Consider the following 18,352-nt stretch of genomic DNA (forward strand, 5'->3'; position numbering starts at 1 on the left):
ATGATAGATAGATACAGAGAGAGAGAGAGAGAGAGAGAGAGAGAGAGAGAGAGAGAGAGAGAGAGATTTGTGAAATCAGCAACCTTAAATCTTTAGGGCTATTACTGGCCCAGAACCCAGAAGGGCAGATTTCTAAGAGTGGAGAAAGGTTTAGCAAAGGCTCTCTGAAATCTGCCTCCTTCCCCCAATCAGGAATCTAGGGATGCCTCCCGTGGTGTTAGGTGTATCTTTCTCTAAGGCCATCAGCTTGTGTCCCTATTTCAATCACTGTTAGCTGTCAGGGACTAGTGGTAGAATTCCATCTATTTTTTTTTTAATTATAGATCTTATTTGTTTTCCAATTACAAGTAATGGTAGTTTCTACCAATCATTTTTGTGCAAGGTTTTGAATTTTACAGTTTTCCCTCCCATTCCCTTCCCTCCCCAAACAGAAGGCAATCTCATATATTTGGTACAGTTCCATTTAGCCAATGAACATCAATTAGCTTTTCCAAAGGGACATTTTACTTCTAAGGTATACGGACATTTCTTTCCAACATATTGGGGTCAACACTCACACTCTCTCTTTCTCTCTCTCTCTCTCTCTCTCTCTCTCTCTCTCTCTCTCTCTCATGCTACTTCAGTCTCTGGGGAGAGTATATTTAGATAATGTAGTTTTCACATAGTAGTTAAGGTCTACTCTGAGGCCTTCTGGTGACAAATGATTCACTCTCAACTTTTTGAAATTCATTCTCTTCCACCTAAAATGAAGGAACAAATGCAAGGCAGAGACCAAGGTCCTGATTCATGAGTCATATTTTGATCTCTGAAGAGAAAGGTCCAAGACCTCTTCCCTTTCTGTCTTGTCTCTTTTTCTCTCTCCAGAATGTCACCAAGCAGAAAGGAGTCAGCCAAAAGAAAAGGATAAGGGGTAGTTAGGTGGGCAATGGATAGAGGAATCAGGAGGGCCCCGAGTTCAAATCCAGCCTTAGACACTAAATAATTACCTAGCTGGGTAACCTTAGGCAAGTCACTTAACCCCATTGTCTTGCAAAACTAAAAAAAAAAACAAAAGAAAAGGAGATCCTAAGTAGACTAGGGTCTTTGGAGGGAGGACTTAAGAGTCCTCATTTGAATAATGATCTCTGAGGAACCATTCAACTCGGAGATTCTGTGAGAAGGAACCTCGGTTTTAAATTCTTTGAGCTAGAACTTTTATATTTGTGCTCCTATTTATAGTCACCCTGACCCCTGGTCCACCTCATCCCTTCTCACACTGTTTTAAATATCAAAATTCATTGTCATTGCTATCTTAGATGAAGTCAAAGAGAAGCCCTCTTCCCCTTTTTACTCTTTTGTAAGGCTCAAATATTTAGGGCTGATGATTTCACGAATATATACATATATACATAAGGATACATATATATCCTCTAAGGTTCTTAGTAATGCAACTTAATTACTAATTTCCTTCTGATCCAGTGGGTACATATTGACTAATGTATTTGGAAATGGATTATTTAATAACCAGTGGCTAAATAGGTATCAAAGGTCCATATATATATTTGTTTAGGTGTTGCTGCACATTAACCTCTATGTATACAAAACTGAACTACTCACTGAGTAAATGCACAAGATATTTGCTTGATTCTGGATACTCCTATTTAGCACTGGGCAATGGGGCTTTGTCCCAGGTTGCCAACATTGAGACGAGGAATGCTTCTTCGTGGTAGCTGCCATCACCTCATCCTAAAGTCCTCCAGTAGCCCATGTTGCCACAATGGTTACTGGGTTGTCACTTCTCTCTTCAATTCTGCTTCATTTTTCCCATTGGGACAAAGGTCAGAGTCGCTAGAGGACATGCTCTCTCCCAGTCTAACAACCCAAGGTTATTTTGTTCCCATGTCATTTGGCTCCATCCCCGATCTCTACTCAAATGAATTTGCTCCTCAGCAGTAGTATTACTCATTTTTTTTTTATCTCTGCCCCTCTTTAGTCCATACAGCACAGAAGATAAAGATGAATCAAGCAGGATTAGACAGAATGGATTTATATTGTATTTGGTCACAATTATTTTCTTCCTTGGATGTGATAATCTCTTGCTATAGGACTAGCAAACTTTGCCTTCTCCTCCTGGAATCATCATGTATCAAGACTGAATCAAAGGCTGCCTAGATAAAAGACTCCTTTTCTCTATCCTCTCGGCCCCAGCCACCTCAGTCCCAGTCCCCTAGAAATCTATTATCTAGTTCTGGTCTCCTCTTCAATCGTGTCCTCTCTCACACTCCCCTTATCCAATCAGTTGCCAAGTCCTGGTGACCTGACTTTTGTAACATCTCTCAAATAAACCCTTTTCTCTCCTCTGGCCCTGCCATCACTCTGGTGCAGACCCTCAGCCTATCACACTGAACATATTACAGTAGTCTTCTGGGGATCTGCCAGCCTCAAGTCTCTCCTCACTGTAGTCCATCCTCCACTCAGTTGCCAAAGTGATTTTTCTTAAAGCACAAATCTGATCAGGTCACTGCCTGCTTAAAAAACTGGTGTTTCCCTATTATTTCTAAGCTGAAATGCAATATCCTGTTTAAAGCCCTTCATTGCTTAATCTCTTTATCTTTCCTTTCCGCACTTCTTAGACTTTACTCCCCACCATATACAGTGATCCAATGACAGTGACCTTGCTATTTCCAGACCCTGCATTTTCCTGGTCTTCCTTTCCTGCTCTCATCTTTTCATTTCTGCCTCTAGGCTTCTCTGGCTTTCCTAAAATCCCAGATAAAATCTCATCTTCTATAACTCTTTCCCAATCCCCTTTGCTTCAAGTGCCTTCCCTCAGAGATCATTGTTTATACTGTAAATTGCTTATTTGAACATAGATGATTGTTTGTTGTCTTTCTCCAATAGATTGTGAGCTCCTTAAGGGCAGGAATTGGGGTGAAAGAATCATATATTTTGAACTAGGAGGGACTTCAGAGATTTAGTTGCCTAACATATAATTCCAAATACAAGAGTTCTCGAGTTTGATTTTAGACACTGGATGTCTACAGAAAGACTCCCTGATTCATCTTGCTCATTGAAGAAAGAAGATGGTTCCTTAAAAAAAGCATCTGATATGATGTCAAGGCCAGATAAAGGTTTCTGATCTAAGAAAATATGGCAAGTGGCAGCTAGGTGGCGTAGTGAATAAAGCACTGGCCTTGGAGTCAGGAGTACCTGGGTTCAAATCCAATCTCAGACACTTAATAATTGCCTAGCTATGTGGCCTTGGGCAAGCCACTTAACCCCATTTGCCTTGCAAAAAAACCTAAAAAAAAAAGTTGAATTTGCAATATTAACAGATCCTCCATCCTGTTCTTCTGTATATATCAAGCCCTGAGATCAAGAGTTGGCCTATTTCTGAGTTATGATTGTTTACACTGAAAAAAAAGCAGAATAAACTCAAAACAACATGGTTGGTTTCAGCTGAGATAGAAATTAATAGTGATGTCTATAGGTAAGTAGCATCCAGCAGTTATCAATGCAGCAGTATCTGGTGGAGGACAGAGTACATAGTCAGTAGGAACTGTGAGGACATTAGAACCCCTACAGCATCAGAAGTTTGAACTTCTCTCTTAGTCACATGTTTCCTAAGTGTACACCCCTTCCCTTGCTCTTGCCACATGTGTTCCTGAAATATATGCCTCTTTGTGACTTCTGGTTTACTCTCATTTCTCATGCTAGTATGGCTGAAGAAGAATATGGGAGAGATTTTGTTACTATTTTTCTTTTATGATGTTATTTTTGGAAATGCCTTTTCTTTGAAATAATTATTTTCTGACTCCTGAAAGATAAACATAGTAATGGGGGCTCATGAGCTATGGTTTTCAGGATATAACTCCTACAAAATCCCTTGAATCTGGAGGAAGCTGTTTTCTAGGGGCCCTGTTCAAGTTGGGAGGGGATAATACAGTGCTAATCAGTTCCCATTTTTGAAGGCTTAATTTTGGGAATTCTGACTAGTTTGAAAGGGACTATTAAGTGTATAAACTATTGGACTTGGGATTGCAAGGACATGAATTCGAATTTTGCTTCATTCTCTCTGTGACCTTGAACAAATAAATTAAGCTCCCTAGCTTTAGTTTCTTCTTTAGGAATAAAATGTGGATGACCCTGCTGGCACTACATATCTCCCAGGATTGTTGGAGAAGTGTTTTGCAAATTTTAGTGACGTTATACACGATACGCACTTAGGAAGATGTGCTTAAAAACATTTGAATGAATTGGATACAAGTATTCGAAACATAACAATACTGTCATTTTAGGAATTATAAGCAGAAAGAAGAGGAGGAAGAGAAAGAGCACAATTTATATAGTACTTTTAAGATTTGTAAAATGCAGGGGTGGCTAGGTGGCGCAGTGGATAGAGCACCAGCCTTGGAGTCAGGAGTACCTGGGTTCAAATCCAACCTCAGACACTTAATAATAATTACCTTGCAGTGTGGTCTTGGACAAGCCACTTAACCCCATTGCCTTGAAAATCTAAAAAAAAAATTTTCAAAATGCTTTAGAAACATCTTATTTGGTCTGTACAACAATCCTGGGAGGTAGAGGCTATTATTATTCCCATTTTACAAATAAGAAAATTGAGGCAGAGATTGTGACTTGTACAGGATCATACTGCTAAGGAGTCTATGGCAGGATCTGAATTCATTATGTCTTCTTGAGTCTAAAAGTAGTGCCATAGTCACTACACTACCTCGTCACATTTTAGAATGAGAAAGGACCTTAAAAACTGAGCCCAAACCCCTTAATGTTTGTCCTTCAGTCTCAAAAAGGACCATGACATATGGTAAGTGATGCCTTGATATGCAAGTGAATTGGACTTAGTGAAGGGTGCTGTGCAATCACCAGTCTCACTTTCTCTATGTTCAATGTCTTATATGGATCAGGACGACTGGAGATGGCCCTGCTATAGATGAAGAAATTAAAGGGTCTTAGGATGGGAAATGATTTGTCCAAGGTCACACAGCTAGTCAGGACAAAACTTCTCGTCTAAGGACTTTTCCAGTACATGATACTAAATTGGCATCCTCAGTTCAGCTCCTATAGGAAATGCCCCCCCCAATATCCTCCCCTTTAAAATTAGTATGTATATATTTCATACTTTTTATCTATGTTGTGTGACCCAACTGAATGTCAGAGCAGCAAATATAGAGCCTTGCATAGTTCCTGGTGCCTAAATGCTTGTTGAATTTTATTGTTTTGGGGAGGAGTAGAGGGGAGAACAAGTGAACATTTTTTTTTTTTTTTTTTTTGCAAGGCAAATGGGGTTAAGTGGCTTGCCCAAGGCCACACGGCTAGGTAATTATTAAGTGTCTGAGACCGCATTTGAACCCAGGTACTCCTGACTCCAGGTCAGTGCTCTATCCACTGTACCACCTAGCGCCCCAAGTGAACATTTTTCTTTTTTTTCTTTTTTTTTTTAGTTTTTTTTTTGCAAGGCAAATGGGGTTAAGTGGCTTGCCCAAGACCACACAGCTAGGTAATTATTATTAAGTGTCTGAGACCGGATTTGAACCCAGGTACTCCTGACTCCAAGGCCGGTGCTTTATCCACTACGCCACCTAGCTGCCCCAACATTTTTCTAATGAGAGGTAAAGTTTTCATTTTCAAGAGGTCCAAGTAGCATCATATAGTCTCTAGAGTGAGGTTGTTTGCTTCCAGTTAACTATAGAGATTCATCCTTTGAATGTAGGGTTTGTTGGATTGAAAGTACTAGAATTAGAGGGCAGCTAGGTGACACAGTGGACAGAGCACCAGTCATGGAGTCAGGACCACTGGAGTTCAAATCCGGCCTCAGACACTTATTATCTAGCTGTGTGACCTTGGACAAGTCACTTCGCCATTGTCTTGCAACTCCCCCTCCCCCCCCCCGCATAAAAGTAAGTACTGGAATTAGATATTTCTGATTGTTGTATAAAGAACCATGAACTCTGACCAAAATATTGGTTGAGCTTAACTTGATTCCTAATGACTATGGTAAGAGGATGTTGAGATATTGCATGCACTTCCTTTCCTCGCTCTATTGTTCAAAACTTCACCAGAACATGGGGGCGAGGGCATGATATAAGTAGAAGCTTCAGTTGATTAGCTTGTGGCCAACTTGAGTTGGGAATAACTGAAGAGATAACATGGATCACAGATCTGGAGCCAGAAGGGAAGCCAGAAGTCATCTAATCCAAATTCTTGGGGAAACTAAGGCCCAGAAAGGGCAAGTAATTTGCTCAAGGTCATAGAAATAATAGCTGGCAGAACTGAGATTCAAATCCTGGTCTTCTGCCTCCTAATCCAGAATACTTTTTCTGGCAAATTTCCTCACTCTTTGAACTGTACCCCATTACCTGGAAGCAAATAACACGTACAGGGTATTATTCAATGTTCTAAAATTCAGAAAGTTGCTTGTCTGAGCCCCAACAGCCATTCCATCAGTCAAGGACAGATGTTATTATTCCCATTTTATAGATGGGGAAGCTGAGACTCAGAAAGGTTCAGCGAGGTAAGTCTTGCAGTCCTCTGCAATTCAAGTTCACTGTCTATGGGATTCAAAGCTCCTCTCGGGAGAAGGGAGTCCTGATGATATTCCTATCAGAGCTCTTTCTTGCCCTTGGCCTGAATTCACCCAATTGGGCTCTGCTATGCTAAACAGTCTAACTATAATTCTTCCCAGACTCAGGAAAGGCTTGATCAATCTGTGCCTGAAGGTATAGTTCAGTAAAGGATTAGTTAGGCTGTCCCCATGGGTAGCCACCTAGTCTAATTCAACATGCATGCTAAGGAGTTTGAAATGATATTCAGCCTTTATCCTGGAAAGCATAATAGGTCAATTTAATCATTCAATTTAATTATTAGCATTTTGCTCTATTTGGAGCAATGAGTGAAGATATAGTCTGGGGTTTACTCTCATATGGATGGCAGTTTGAGTCACTGAAACACTGAGTTTCAGAAGTGGTCAAAGAAGGCAGTTGGGTGGCACAAGTGGATAGGACAACAGTCCTGAAGTCAGGAAGACAAGTTCAAATCTGGCCTCAGACACTTGACACTTCCTAGTTGAGTGATCCTAGGCAAATCACTTAATCCTGGTTTTTTTGCAAAAAAAAAGTGGTCAAAGGATTTGATGACATCCAGACCTAATACAGAGGAGGAAGCGTATGTTTAGAGGGTACACAGCTAGAGCTCTGCATTCCTACTCTTTTATCATGATGCTTCTGTTCTCAAGGTAACATCTACAGAAAGGCTGGTAAAACTTTAAAGGGTCCTCTTGTAGAAGAGTGATAGAAGAGTGATGACATTTTCCAGATTTGGGAAGTCATTCTTTAATATTTCCCTTCTGTGTGCAACAACAAAAAGAAATTGCTATTTCAGAAATGAAAATTAATTAGCCATGCTTTTGCATTGAGTGGCCTTGGTGGCAGGTGGAAGAGTTGAATGCTCTGGGTCTCAAATTTCTGGAATGAGCATAGACAAGGGGCCAGATTTGGTTTAACATGATTCTGAGAAATAATTTCAAGGAGTGAACTCTGTGAGACAAAAGGCTTCCTGGTGCTTTGATAAGTGTGATGTAGAATGTTAAATGGGATTTTTGTTTGTTTTTGTGGGAAGGAGGAACAGGGGTTGGAAAGGTAAATGAATCTTACTCAATGGAGAAGCAAGAAGATGGAAGACAATAAAGCCCCAAAACATTTTTTTGATTTTCTCAAAAAGTTGATAAAATAGAATTTAATTTTAGTCTGTATTCAAAATTGCCAATTACAAGAATAAACAATGTATATATGAAAACTCTCCTGATGCAAGACAATTCAGTTCATCCCTACCTGAATTATACAATTATGAAAAAAGCAATTCAATAATCCAGCAACATGATAAACAGATCCTCATAAAAATTCACATTATTCTCACTGCCCTTTGATATAGTTTTGTTTAAAAAAAAACTTATTTTCCCCTTCTCCCTAAATGGAGTTGTGACATTCATTAATACTCCTTGCCCTATGGGATATATTTGCTACAATTTTCATTATTCAGACAGGAAATTCAGTCCTTGAGGACACCCAAGGCTTTCCTATGCCGTTATCTTGAGATAACGGGCTTGGCCTGGGGTACACAGTGTGTGATGTTCTCAAAACGTCACAATAAGGTAATTCCTGCTGGTGAAGACTTTTGAAGGGGTCATGCAAGCTTCACACAAAGTCCCAAGGTTGACACATTCAGGACTTTCCATCAGGTTCTGTGGGAGATGGCACAATTTTCTCCTCAGATATAAGTAACAGAAATTTTTCCCCATGTGGCCTTGGAGTTGAGAAGAGATGGAGGAGGAGGGAAAGAAAAAGTTGCAAGCATCAGTATCCTGTTTTTCTGTTTATCATCCAATTCCTCAATGATGAGAGTCCATTTTTTCTTGAGGGAGAGAAAATCAGGTTATGACAGGACAGCTCATACCTCTTCTTGGTCAGAGCTTCCCAATGTCACCTACAGGCACGATTCAGTCTTTATTACTGTGATGAGGGCCAAGGCAAGAGCACAACTGTGGCGACTCAGCCCATCTGATCAAGAAGCAGGTACTTGTCCTGAGGCCTCCAGGCCTGTTCTCATAATGGGGAGGAGTTGTTTCCACGGGCTACATACACTTGTGTAGTTTTGAGGAGGAGGAGGTCTAAGCTTAAGCATCTTCATTTCCCATCTTTGTTTCAAATTTATTCCTAGCTGAAAGTGCAAAAATGGCTCATAATCCCAGGATGTTTTTTAAGGAAACTTGAACTTTATCCCTTTTAGTTCCATCATAGCTGGAAACCACTGTTAGGAAATACCACAATGCTGTTGTAGAAAGCTGTTTCCCCCTTCCTTTAATGACTTTTTTAAAACTAAGTTTATACCTCTAACAAACCTCTAAATGTGCTAGTGTTTTTGAACAAATATGAGCTCAGATCCAGGACAACAACCTCTGACTTTATTATTTTATGAAGAAAAGCATTAATGACAATAATTTGATTTTAATTAAATTCCTTTGAGGAAAAACTAAATGTAAGAAAATAGAATGCTGCAGGGATATAGTAAGAATTGTACATGATATGAGAATAAAAGCCATCAATCAATCAATCAATCAATTAAACAGTGCAGGTTCAAATAAATTTCTGGATCATTAATAGGTTACGTATGTTCAAGGTACATCACCAAATTTATAAGGCTGTTGTCATAAATATTATCCCTAGGATAAATTAGGAGTATTAATCCTAATTACATTAAAGGTTTTTTGGATAGTTATACTGCACAGTGAATGAGCACTGGGCCTAGAGTCAGGAAGACCTGAACTCAAATCCTGTCTCAGATTACATATATTAGCTGTGACTTTGGGTAAGTCAATAAACCCATCTGATGCAGTTTCTTCCTCTATAAAATGGGAGTTAATAATATCAACTACCCTTACAGGGGTGATATGAGGATTAAATGAGGTAATATTTGTAAAGGTTAGCAAACCTTAAAGTGCTGGCTATTACTGTAATGATATTCCCCCATTCAGACTTGGATTTTATGTACTTGGGACTAGTAAATGTGCAGGCTTTTCTCCTGGACCCATACAGGCGCATCAAATCTATAACTGAAGGGTCTTAAAAAGAGTGGTTGGAGAAGGCAGGGGCTCTGTCTGGGATTGATCATGGCCAGCAAGGATCACAGACATGACTCAAACTCAGGTTTTCCAACTCACACCGGGTCATAGAGAGCATATATTCTAATTCAACATGATCTTCCAGTTACTTTTTTTTTTGCACAGCTAAGGATTTTTAATAGAACTTTTTTTTTAAAGTACTGTTTTAAGAATCCTCTTCTTGAGTCACTCTGGATTAATCCAGGCTATTAAAACCGGAGGGCTTTTAGACAGAGCAAGGGTTGCTTTTGCTTGGCTGGAATAGTCAAACTAGGACCCCCTGAGTTCAGCTTTTTATTTACAGCAAACATGCCATTTGCTTTATTCTATTCATTGGGCTTTGGAATCTCTCCTCCTGAAGCCAGAGAGTTTCTTCCCTTATGATCAAGTCACCAATTTAGTCCAGGAATTTTCCCAAGACACATAGAGAAGAAGTCAGCCTTCTGGGCACTGAGTATGTCCTCCATGGAGGGCTTGTAAAAAGCCATACTAAGACTCACACAAGATGAAATGTACTGGGGCTCCTAGTTGGATCTGTGAAAGAGGTTAAAAATCATGGCTCAAGACAACATAAACTAAAGTTTAAAAATTATTTCAAGCTATGTCATTTATCAGAGGCCAAGGTAAGGTTCAGATTAAAAAAAAGCAAAATTTGTGATTTTTATTATATTTTAACTTTTAACTCTTATTTATGAAGCAAGATCCTGTCTGCTAAAACCAGAGTTCCTTCAGTGGTATTGGATGTGGTCTTGAAGGGCAACTGGTGGCTCACCTCCTACTTGGCTTTCATCAAAGGGGCGAGGATACTGTTTGCATTCTGGTTCTCACTCTCTGAGTTGTACAGACTATACTTTTCAATGTATTGTTGGACAGCATCTGGTACCAAGTAACGAATGCTCTGACCTCTAGTTAGAGCACGCCGAATCTTTGTGGATGAGATGTCATTGATGATCCATTCATTCACCAGGGAAATGTTGCTCCTGTGTTTCCAAAGAATATCTGACTCATAGATAAATTTCTCAGCATTGTTTCCAGCCCGAGTGATACACACAAGCCCAAAATTTGATAAAATGGTGGTGATATCATCGGGCTTCCACAAGTTGGGGACGCCAAAAGACTCCAAAAAATCTGCCCCACACAGCAATTTCAGCTGTGGTGGTTCTGGGGAGAAGAACAAAAAAATGTTTTTAATAGGAATTTCTTTGTTGTCTCCTGCCTTCAACGAAGATCTTTCCTTAGTTTCTCAAATAGCAGCTAGAATTTTGAACTTTTTTCTCCCCCCTTACACCAAGCACTGAAAGCAATCTGTGCCCTATTCCACCCTCTCTATTAAATCTAATAGGAAAAAAAGGAAATCACTGACTAGTGCACTGGGTCCCGATGGGAAGATCCAGTCAACATACTGACCCTTTGGTATTTTCTTTTCATTAACATTTTGGTCATCCTCAGATCTCTTCCTCTTTCCTCCAGGAAATGGTGAGCAAGTCGAGACTGGCACAGTTCCATCAGAGTTCTGAGCTTTCAATTTCTGTTGATGGTGGCTGCAAGCAGAACAAGAGAAGCTCATGGATACTCAGAAAACAGTTCAGGCAGACCCTGTCTCTTTCCCAGCAGGACCTGGTAAAATACTGATTACTTTTTACCATAGCTTCCTGCAGATTATATTTTAGGTGTCTAATCCTCTCTGGAAATTTAACAGTTGTGGTTCTATTTCATAGCCAGCAGTGGCTATGAACAAAACTCTCATTTCTTGACTGTGCCTTGTACTGTCTTTATTAGATACCTTGAAGGCCAGGCTGCAGAATGGGGCAGGGCTATGCAAAGAGATTGCTCTCCTCAAAAAGGATGTGAATTCATGGTCCCCTCCCCAGGATGGAGCTGGAAATCTAGTTATGTAAAACAGAAGTGGGGAGGGGGAATGACCAAGAGGCTTGGGGTGGGGGGGTCTCTGCCCACTCCACACCCTGCTTGTACTCCCCCCCTTCCCACATCACCTCCATCTCCTGACTTGCCTTTTGGGATTGTCCCCAATCTGCTAGGTCTAGTTCTTGTTTGTATATAATCATTTACAGGTTGTCTCCTCCATTAGACTGGGAGCCCCCTATGGACAAGGGCAGCTTTTGTCTTACTTGGAATTCCCACTTTATCTATAGTAGGCACTTAATAGAGACCTGCTGACTTAAATGGACTTGTAATTGAAGTAAAAATCAAAAGGGAGGAGAGCTGAAAGAAGTCTCAAAGTAACAAAGAACACACAGGCAAGGAAGCGCTGGTCATTTTAGTACAGACTTTTGAAACACCAAGAGATTCACAATTCCATAGAACTCTGAACATAGAATATTCTCTTTGCATATGAATGTTTGTGCTTGTTTACATTTGTCATGTTCATAAAAATAAAGAAAAACTGTTTAAAATCAATGAACTTGCCCTTAAAATTCCTGTTCTGTAACTGTGATAACATGCTCTGAGGGTTAAGTTTTGCCCAGCTGCTGTCTCTCTCCCTCTCTATCCTCCTCTTTTTCTTCTTTCTTTGACTCTCTTGTCTGCCTATTTTTCCTCTTCTCTGTCTGATTCTTTTGTCTCTCCTCTCTCTGATAACAAGGGATGGCTCAGTGTAGGAGAGGCTGGAGCATATATTCAGAAATCAAGGTAACATCAAAACAAAAGCTATCATAGACATTTTTTTTTGCAAGGCAAATGGGGTTAAGTGGCTTGCCTAAGGCCACACAGCTAGGTAATTATTGAGTGTCTGAGGTCAGATTTGAACTCAGGTCCTCCTGACTCCAGGGCCACTGTGCCACCTAGCTGTCCCTATCATAGACATTTTAAAGATGCACATAGGGACAAGTAGGTGGCACTACGGCTAGAGCACTGGCCCTGGATTTAGAAAGACCTGAGTTCAAATCCAGTCTCAGACCTTTAATACTACTAGCTGTGTGACCTTGGGCACTTAACCACACTGCCTTGCAAAAACCAAAAAATAAACAAACAAACAAATAAATAAATAAAAAGTTTACATTCTGAAATTTCTTTAGGATATTGAGGATTAATCATTCACTAAACCTGGATGCACCGAACCTGGAGCAGATACAGAGGGACACCACCTTTGAAGATGGCACATAGCCTCAAAGGCTTGGTCTGTGAAAGGCTCTGAATGACCAAGAACAGGGCAGGTCCTCAGTACATACCTGAGCACTTTGACTGTCTCTACCCACTCCTTTTGAAGACTTTCCCAGGCATCTACCTCGAGCCATTTGGAGTTTTGGGTGGCTAGCTCTGCCATTATAACTCGATGGTGGGCACTGATGAGGCCTTTCTTCTTATATGCATCACCAACAGGGGAAATGATACCTTTAATAACGTTATATTCTCCTGAGTAACAGAATGAAGAGCAGTTAGAACTCAGATTTGTAATGCACTGCAAACATTTTGTGGGCTCAGATTCTGCCACACCCTGATACTGCCTCATGGGCTAAGGTGATTCTGGGCACCCAAGCTCTGCCGTGTCAACTGGGCTCAAGCATTGACAAAGCTTACCAAGATGGAAAGGCTCCAAACCCGGGTCTAGGAACAAACTACACATCTGACACCAAAACTCCAGCTACAAGACACTCATCCCTGGAGCGAGATTGGGTCACAACAAACCACAAAAGGTCTTTCAAGATGTGAAAGGGGTGCAATCTATACTGGTGGAGGGAAGATCCCATATACACTGATAGAGGAATCCTTCAATAAAGCAAGAATTATGAATGATTTCCTTTAAACTGCAGAACTCTTTTACTAGTCTCTTAACTTAGTGGCAGAAGTCTCTTTGACCTGCATAAAAGACCCCAAAATAAAAGAAGCTCATATGATTTAGTTTCAGACAGGACTCTGAGAATATCTGAGTCAATCTGTTCCTCATGCTTTCACAGAAGAGAGTGATTTGCCTAAGGCCATACAGCAAGCTGCTGTGATCTGAACACAGGTCTTTCTTTAGAAGAGCTGCCAGTCTTCTCCTGGGCTGCCCCATGAGGACTGCAAAACAGTTCACCAAATAAGTTCTTTGAAAGGACAATCTTACTGCTTGTTGGAGCTCAGGAATCTTGGAAGGTGATGTCACCTAAATGATGACTTGACTTCCCAGGAATAGCTGGCCAGCCATCCCACCCATCTCCTGGAGGAAGTCCTTGGGCAGGAGTTAGATGCCAACTGAGGAAAATATCATTTGATCTCACCCAGTTCTGAGGGCTCCCTCTGCCAGGGCCATTTCACACAGACCCAGAAACACACAGATGCACCCCACACACATTCACACAGGCATAGATGCATGTTCACACACACACACACACACACACACACACACACACACACACACAATTGGGCTGCAATCTTCCCAGGTGGTGGCATGGAATCAGGGTGCTGATGGCCCCAGTCCTTAAGAACTTTATATTCCCCAGTCACCAGAGGGATCTTTTAGAAAATAACTACTCTCCATTTTCTTCTTGAAACAAATTGTGAGGGCTAGAGACTGCCCACTTGGAGGAGACTCCACGGGAGGATTTTTTCCATCACATTGATCCTTTTTACTTCTAATGACTCCCACTAATCTGACCATTTCCCTTCTGCCCCACACCCCCTTCTGCTGGTCAAATCCCCCAGAAGTCCTCGGGTAAGTTCTGCTGGGGAGCGGTCTAGGTTTCCCACCCCACAACCTAGCTCCATGGGACTCACTTCCTCTGGTTTCACCAAGAACACTATAAATGGGCTATAAAGGAAAATTCATGGCTTGGTGCCCTAAATCAATGGAAAGTAATTCAGACAACGCCTCCTGAAGCCAAGACCCATGAATTTTGGGGGATTGAATGCTACTGATGTTCTTCTATTTCTCAGTCTTTAAAAGTGTAATAAGAAATGAATTAGGCCCATAGACCACTGGTCACATACCCTGAGATAACTGGACCACCTCTTCAATAGAATCTTCATCTAAATGTTTATAGCTGAGTCTAGATACAATGGGGCATAACATGGAAAAATAAATTTTCATTAAGTACTTGGTTTGTTGAGCTCTGAGTTAATTGTGGGGGTAGGGGTGAGGACAGGGAGAATTAGAATTCTCCAGGACATCCCTAATCTCAAGGAATGTAGCTCTATTAAAAGGATAAAACTCTATTACAGTGTGGTTTGTCTCAGCAGTTGATAAATGTATTTGAGATACAGAATCCAGGGTGGCATGAAGGGCAGGAAGGGCAAGGTTACAGTGGCTGGGGGCCTCCCACTTGTGGGTACTGTGCAGGCTGGCTGTCCCCTGAGTCTGACACACACGTTCACCTGCTGTCTCGTTCCCCAAATCCTTTTCTTCCTTCAAGTTTCAGATGAGGTATCACCTCCTCAAGGCAGTCTTCTAGCACTGGCCCTTCTCCTACTAACTGAAAACATTGTTACCCCTTACATCTTCCCTGAGCATCTATCTGAATGTTTGTCTCACACCCATCACCCACCTGAAATTATATTTGTATTTTGCCCACACCACGTGAAAACATAAAATTCCTTGAGAATAAATGTGTCCTCCTTTTGCAATCTTCTCAGTCCCAAACCCAATCCCTGCCTGTTTGGCCAAACTAAACCTATGATTTCAGTGGTATCACACTCCCAAGGAGGACACTCACTTCACCAATGCAGATTGCTACCCACTTTGCACTTCAGAGAATCTTTAGAGCCTCACGACCTTTACCATCTCCTCCTAGCTCTAATGCTCTGAGATTGTCATTCCAAGAGCTGTCTGGGGCATGCAAAAGGTCCCCCAGGCAGGATGTATCAGGCCACACTGCCCCTTGTCTCACCTGGAGGAGACTACTTGCTAAAAGTTTGCTGTAATGAGGGGTGGGCATTTGAAGTAGGGTAGGAATTGGGTAGCAATTCAACAGGGGAAGAAAGGAAGGGGAGGGCTCCTGTGGCTTAGGCCACAGCATGTGCCCAAGCTCCAAGGTGGGAAAGGGGAGCAGAATGTCCACTTTGGCCAGAGGACAGTCTGTGTGGGGACACAATGAGAGGTTGGAAAGGCTGGGGGCTGCCAGGCCTGAGCCCCAATCCAGCAGCACTAAAGGCCACAGAAGAAATTCTGGAAGAAGGGCCCCTACCTAAGCTGGAACCCAAGCAAACACAAGGGTGGCTCCAGCCTTGAGGGGTAGTTGACCACTCCTTACCTGTTCCATTCAAGTAGTCCTTGGCCAGTTCAAACAACCTCAGGTGCATATTGGTGATGGGATTAAAAGAGCCACAGGCCAGAAGGACCACCTCTTTTCTTCCCTCCACAATCTCCATGTCCTGTTTTATAGAAGCCACTAAGGAAAGAATAAACAAGGCTGGTGAGAAGCCACACAAGGCTAGGACTTTCTTTTTAAAAAAGTGACAACACAAAAATGTGAATTCTGCTCTGTATCTCAGGAGACTGTCTATAATGGCTCTATTGAAGAGGAGAGGCCACAGGGCCCAAACAGTTCTGCTTTCTTTCTCATTTCCCAAGGCTCCATGTGCTTAGGGCCTCATCCCCAGCAGCCTGGCCATGATGAATGACTTTTTCAGCTGTGCCCACCCATCAAACACAGTACAAAAGGGTCCTCAAGAGAAAGAGCAACCTGAGCAAGCAACCAAGCCAACCCCTTCATTCATTTTTATTTTGACTTTAAGGAATTAAAAAACCTTTTAACACTGAACTTTATTTTAATTAATCACTTCACAAGCATTTATCAAGTCAGAGTTTCTTAATCTGTGTCTTCAGCAGCCTGGGAAAGTCTTGGGCTCTCTTCTCAGAATAGTGTTTTGTTAAAATTTCGAACTGAAAGAAATGCCAGAAGGAACACCACTGCAATCACTGTAGACACCCTAATTTGAGTTTTGCTTTTTTTTAACTTAACATTATTTTATATAAACATTTCCAGGTGTTGACACAAGTCCCATTCTCATTTTTGGTAGCTTAACAATACCCTATCATGTTCACATACTGGGCTTTGTTTCACCCATTCCCCTGTTGCTGAGCATTTGAGGCACTTTCAATGTTTTGTTATAAAAAGCTGCCCACTGCTGGCATACCCATCATGGCAATGAGGGTGTTTTGGGGGGTTGTTGGCATCTTTATCCCCTACTTCATCCCCAAAGACTCCAAATGAGGGTGCCTGCACAGTGTGCTGCTATCCCTTTTGGTTGATAGTTATTCTGGCCCAGCTCCACCCTCTCTCTGGACCACAGTCAAAAAGTGAAACCATCGGGAATCTACAGCATCATTGGTCTTGAAGAGGATGATCTGTATAATTCTGTTATCTAGGTGTTCAAGATATTAAAGCACAATTCAATTCAAAGACTACCTTAAACTCAACATGAAGTTGCCTTTGAAATTTACAAATACTTGAATTATGTCCTTATTCTAAAGTTCAGCATTTTTTCCTTGTTATATACTTAAAAAAAATAAAATAGGAGCGGCCAGGTGGCACAGTGGATAGAGCACCAGCCCTGGAGTCAGGAGTACCTGAGTCCAAATTTGGCCTCAGACATTTAATAATTACCTAGCTGTGTTGCCTTGGGCAAGTCACTTAACCCTATTTGCCTTGCAAAAAAAAATAAACTACATGGCTTTTTGATCTAAAGTCCATGCCCAATACCCCAAAGAAATGTTTCTTCTTCTAATGCAGGAGACTGGAATTTGAGTAAGATGGTCCATGTCCTCTTTCCTCCACCACTTATTGCATTAAAAACAAAAATGAGCATCTGAGACTCCTATAGAAGAAAAGCTATAATTTTATTCTTTGCCATGTTCAGAGGAAAAATGGACCTTAAAGATGTTGGAGTAGTATCAGACTGTATTTTCCAAAGAATTTAAAATGAAATTTCTATTTCCCTTTGGAATAAATCATTATTTTTTCTTCTTTCTACAGAAAAAACAAAACTGCAGTGCAATAAAAAAATTCTGACTACAGAAAGTTACTAAGGCAAGAGGGAAGATCAAAACACAAACTCAGATGAGGACAACAATGAGAAAATGGCTACATGTAAAACCTCAAAGAAAAATATGAATTGGTCTCAGACTCAAAAAGAACTCCTGGAAGAGCTCCAAAGGATTTTAAAAATCAATTAAGAGAAATTGGAAATCATGAACTCAAAGGAGAGATTAAAAAAACAAAAAGAAAACCATTGAACTACTAAAATAAAAATGATTTTATTAAAAACCACAATAAAATAGATAAACCATTGTATAATTTTAAAAAAGAAAACCAGATTATTAATATCAATTAAATGGGTGAATTTAACACCAATGAAGAGGAAATTAAAGGAAATAATTAGGAGTTGTTTTGACCAATTGCATGCCAATAAATCTGACAATCTAGTGAAAAGAATGGATAACCACAAAAACATAAACTACCTAGATTAAAAGAAAAGAAATAGAATGCTTAAATAATTTATCAATGAACTTCCAAGAAAAAAATTCTCAGGGCCAGATGGATTCACATGTGAATACCAAAAAATTTAAAGAAAAATTGATTCCAATATAACGTAACTTATTTAGGAAAACAGGTGAAGGAGTCCTACCGAATTCCTTTTACAATACAAATATGGTGCTGATACTTAAATCAGGAAGAGCCAAAACAAAGAAAGAAACTTATATCCCAATTTCCCTAATAAATATTGTGAAAATATTTTAACTAAAACACTAGCAAGGAGATTACA

At 40.7% G+C, this 18,352-nt stretch overlaps 1 protein-coding gene across 7 annotated transcripts in view; it reads right to left on the reverse strand.

The window, feature by feature from the left end:
* LOC141509173 (retinoid-binding protein 7) overlaps nucleotides 1-18,352 on the reverse strand; it is an 81,142-nt gene that overhangs the window by 21,759 nt on the left and 41,031 nt on the right. For 6 of the 7 annotated variants that reach the window (XM_074218496.1, XM_074218497.1, XM_074218499.1 and 3 more), the window contains 4 exons: nucleotides 15,838-15,975; nucleotides 12,841-13,024; nucleotides 11,060-11,193; nucleotides 9,812-10,813 (listed from right to left, as the gene is read on the reverse strand). In XM_074218496.1, coding sequence (XP_074074597.1) covers nucleotides 10,428-10,813; nucleotides 11,060-11,193; nucleotides 12,841-13,024; nucleotides 15,838-15,955 — 822 coding nt within the window. In that variant the 5' untranslated portion in view covers nucleotides 15,956-15,975 and the 3' untranslated portion in view covers nucleotides 9,812-10,427. Of the gene's footprint in view, nucleotides 1-9,811; nucleotides 10,814-11,059; nucleotides 11,194-12,840; nucleotides 13,025-15,837; nucleotides 15,976-18,352 lie in introns of those variants that run through there. The other variant, XM_074218494.1, reaches the window with a different exon arrangement.

This window comes from Macrotis lagotis, chromosome 1 (assembly GCF_037893015.1).
Source record: "Macrotis lagotis isolate mMagLag1 chromosome 1, bilby.v1.9.chrom.fasta, whole genome shotgun sequence".
Classification (NCBI taxonomy): domain Eukaryota; kingdom Metazoa; phylum Chordata; class Mammalia; order Peramelemorphia; family Peramelidae; genus Macrotis; species Macrotis lagotis.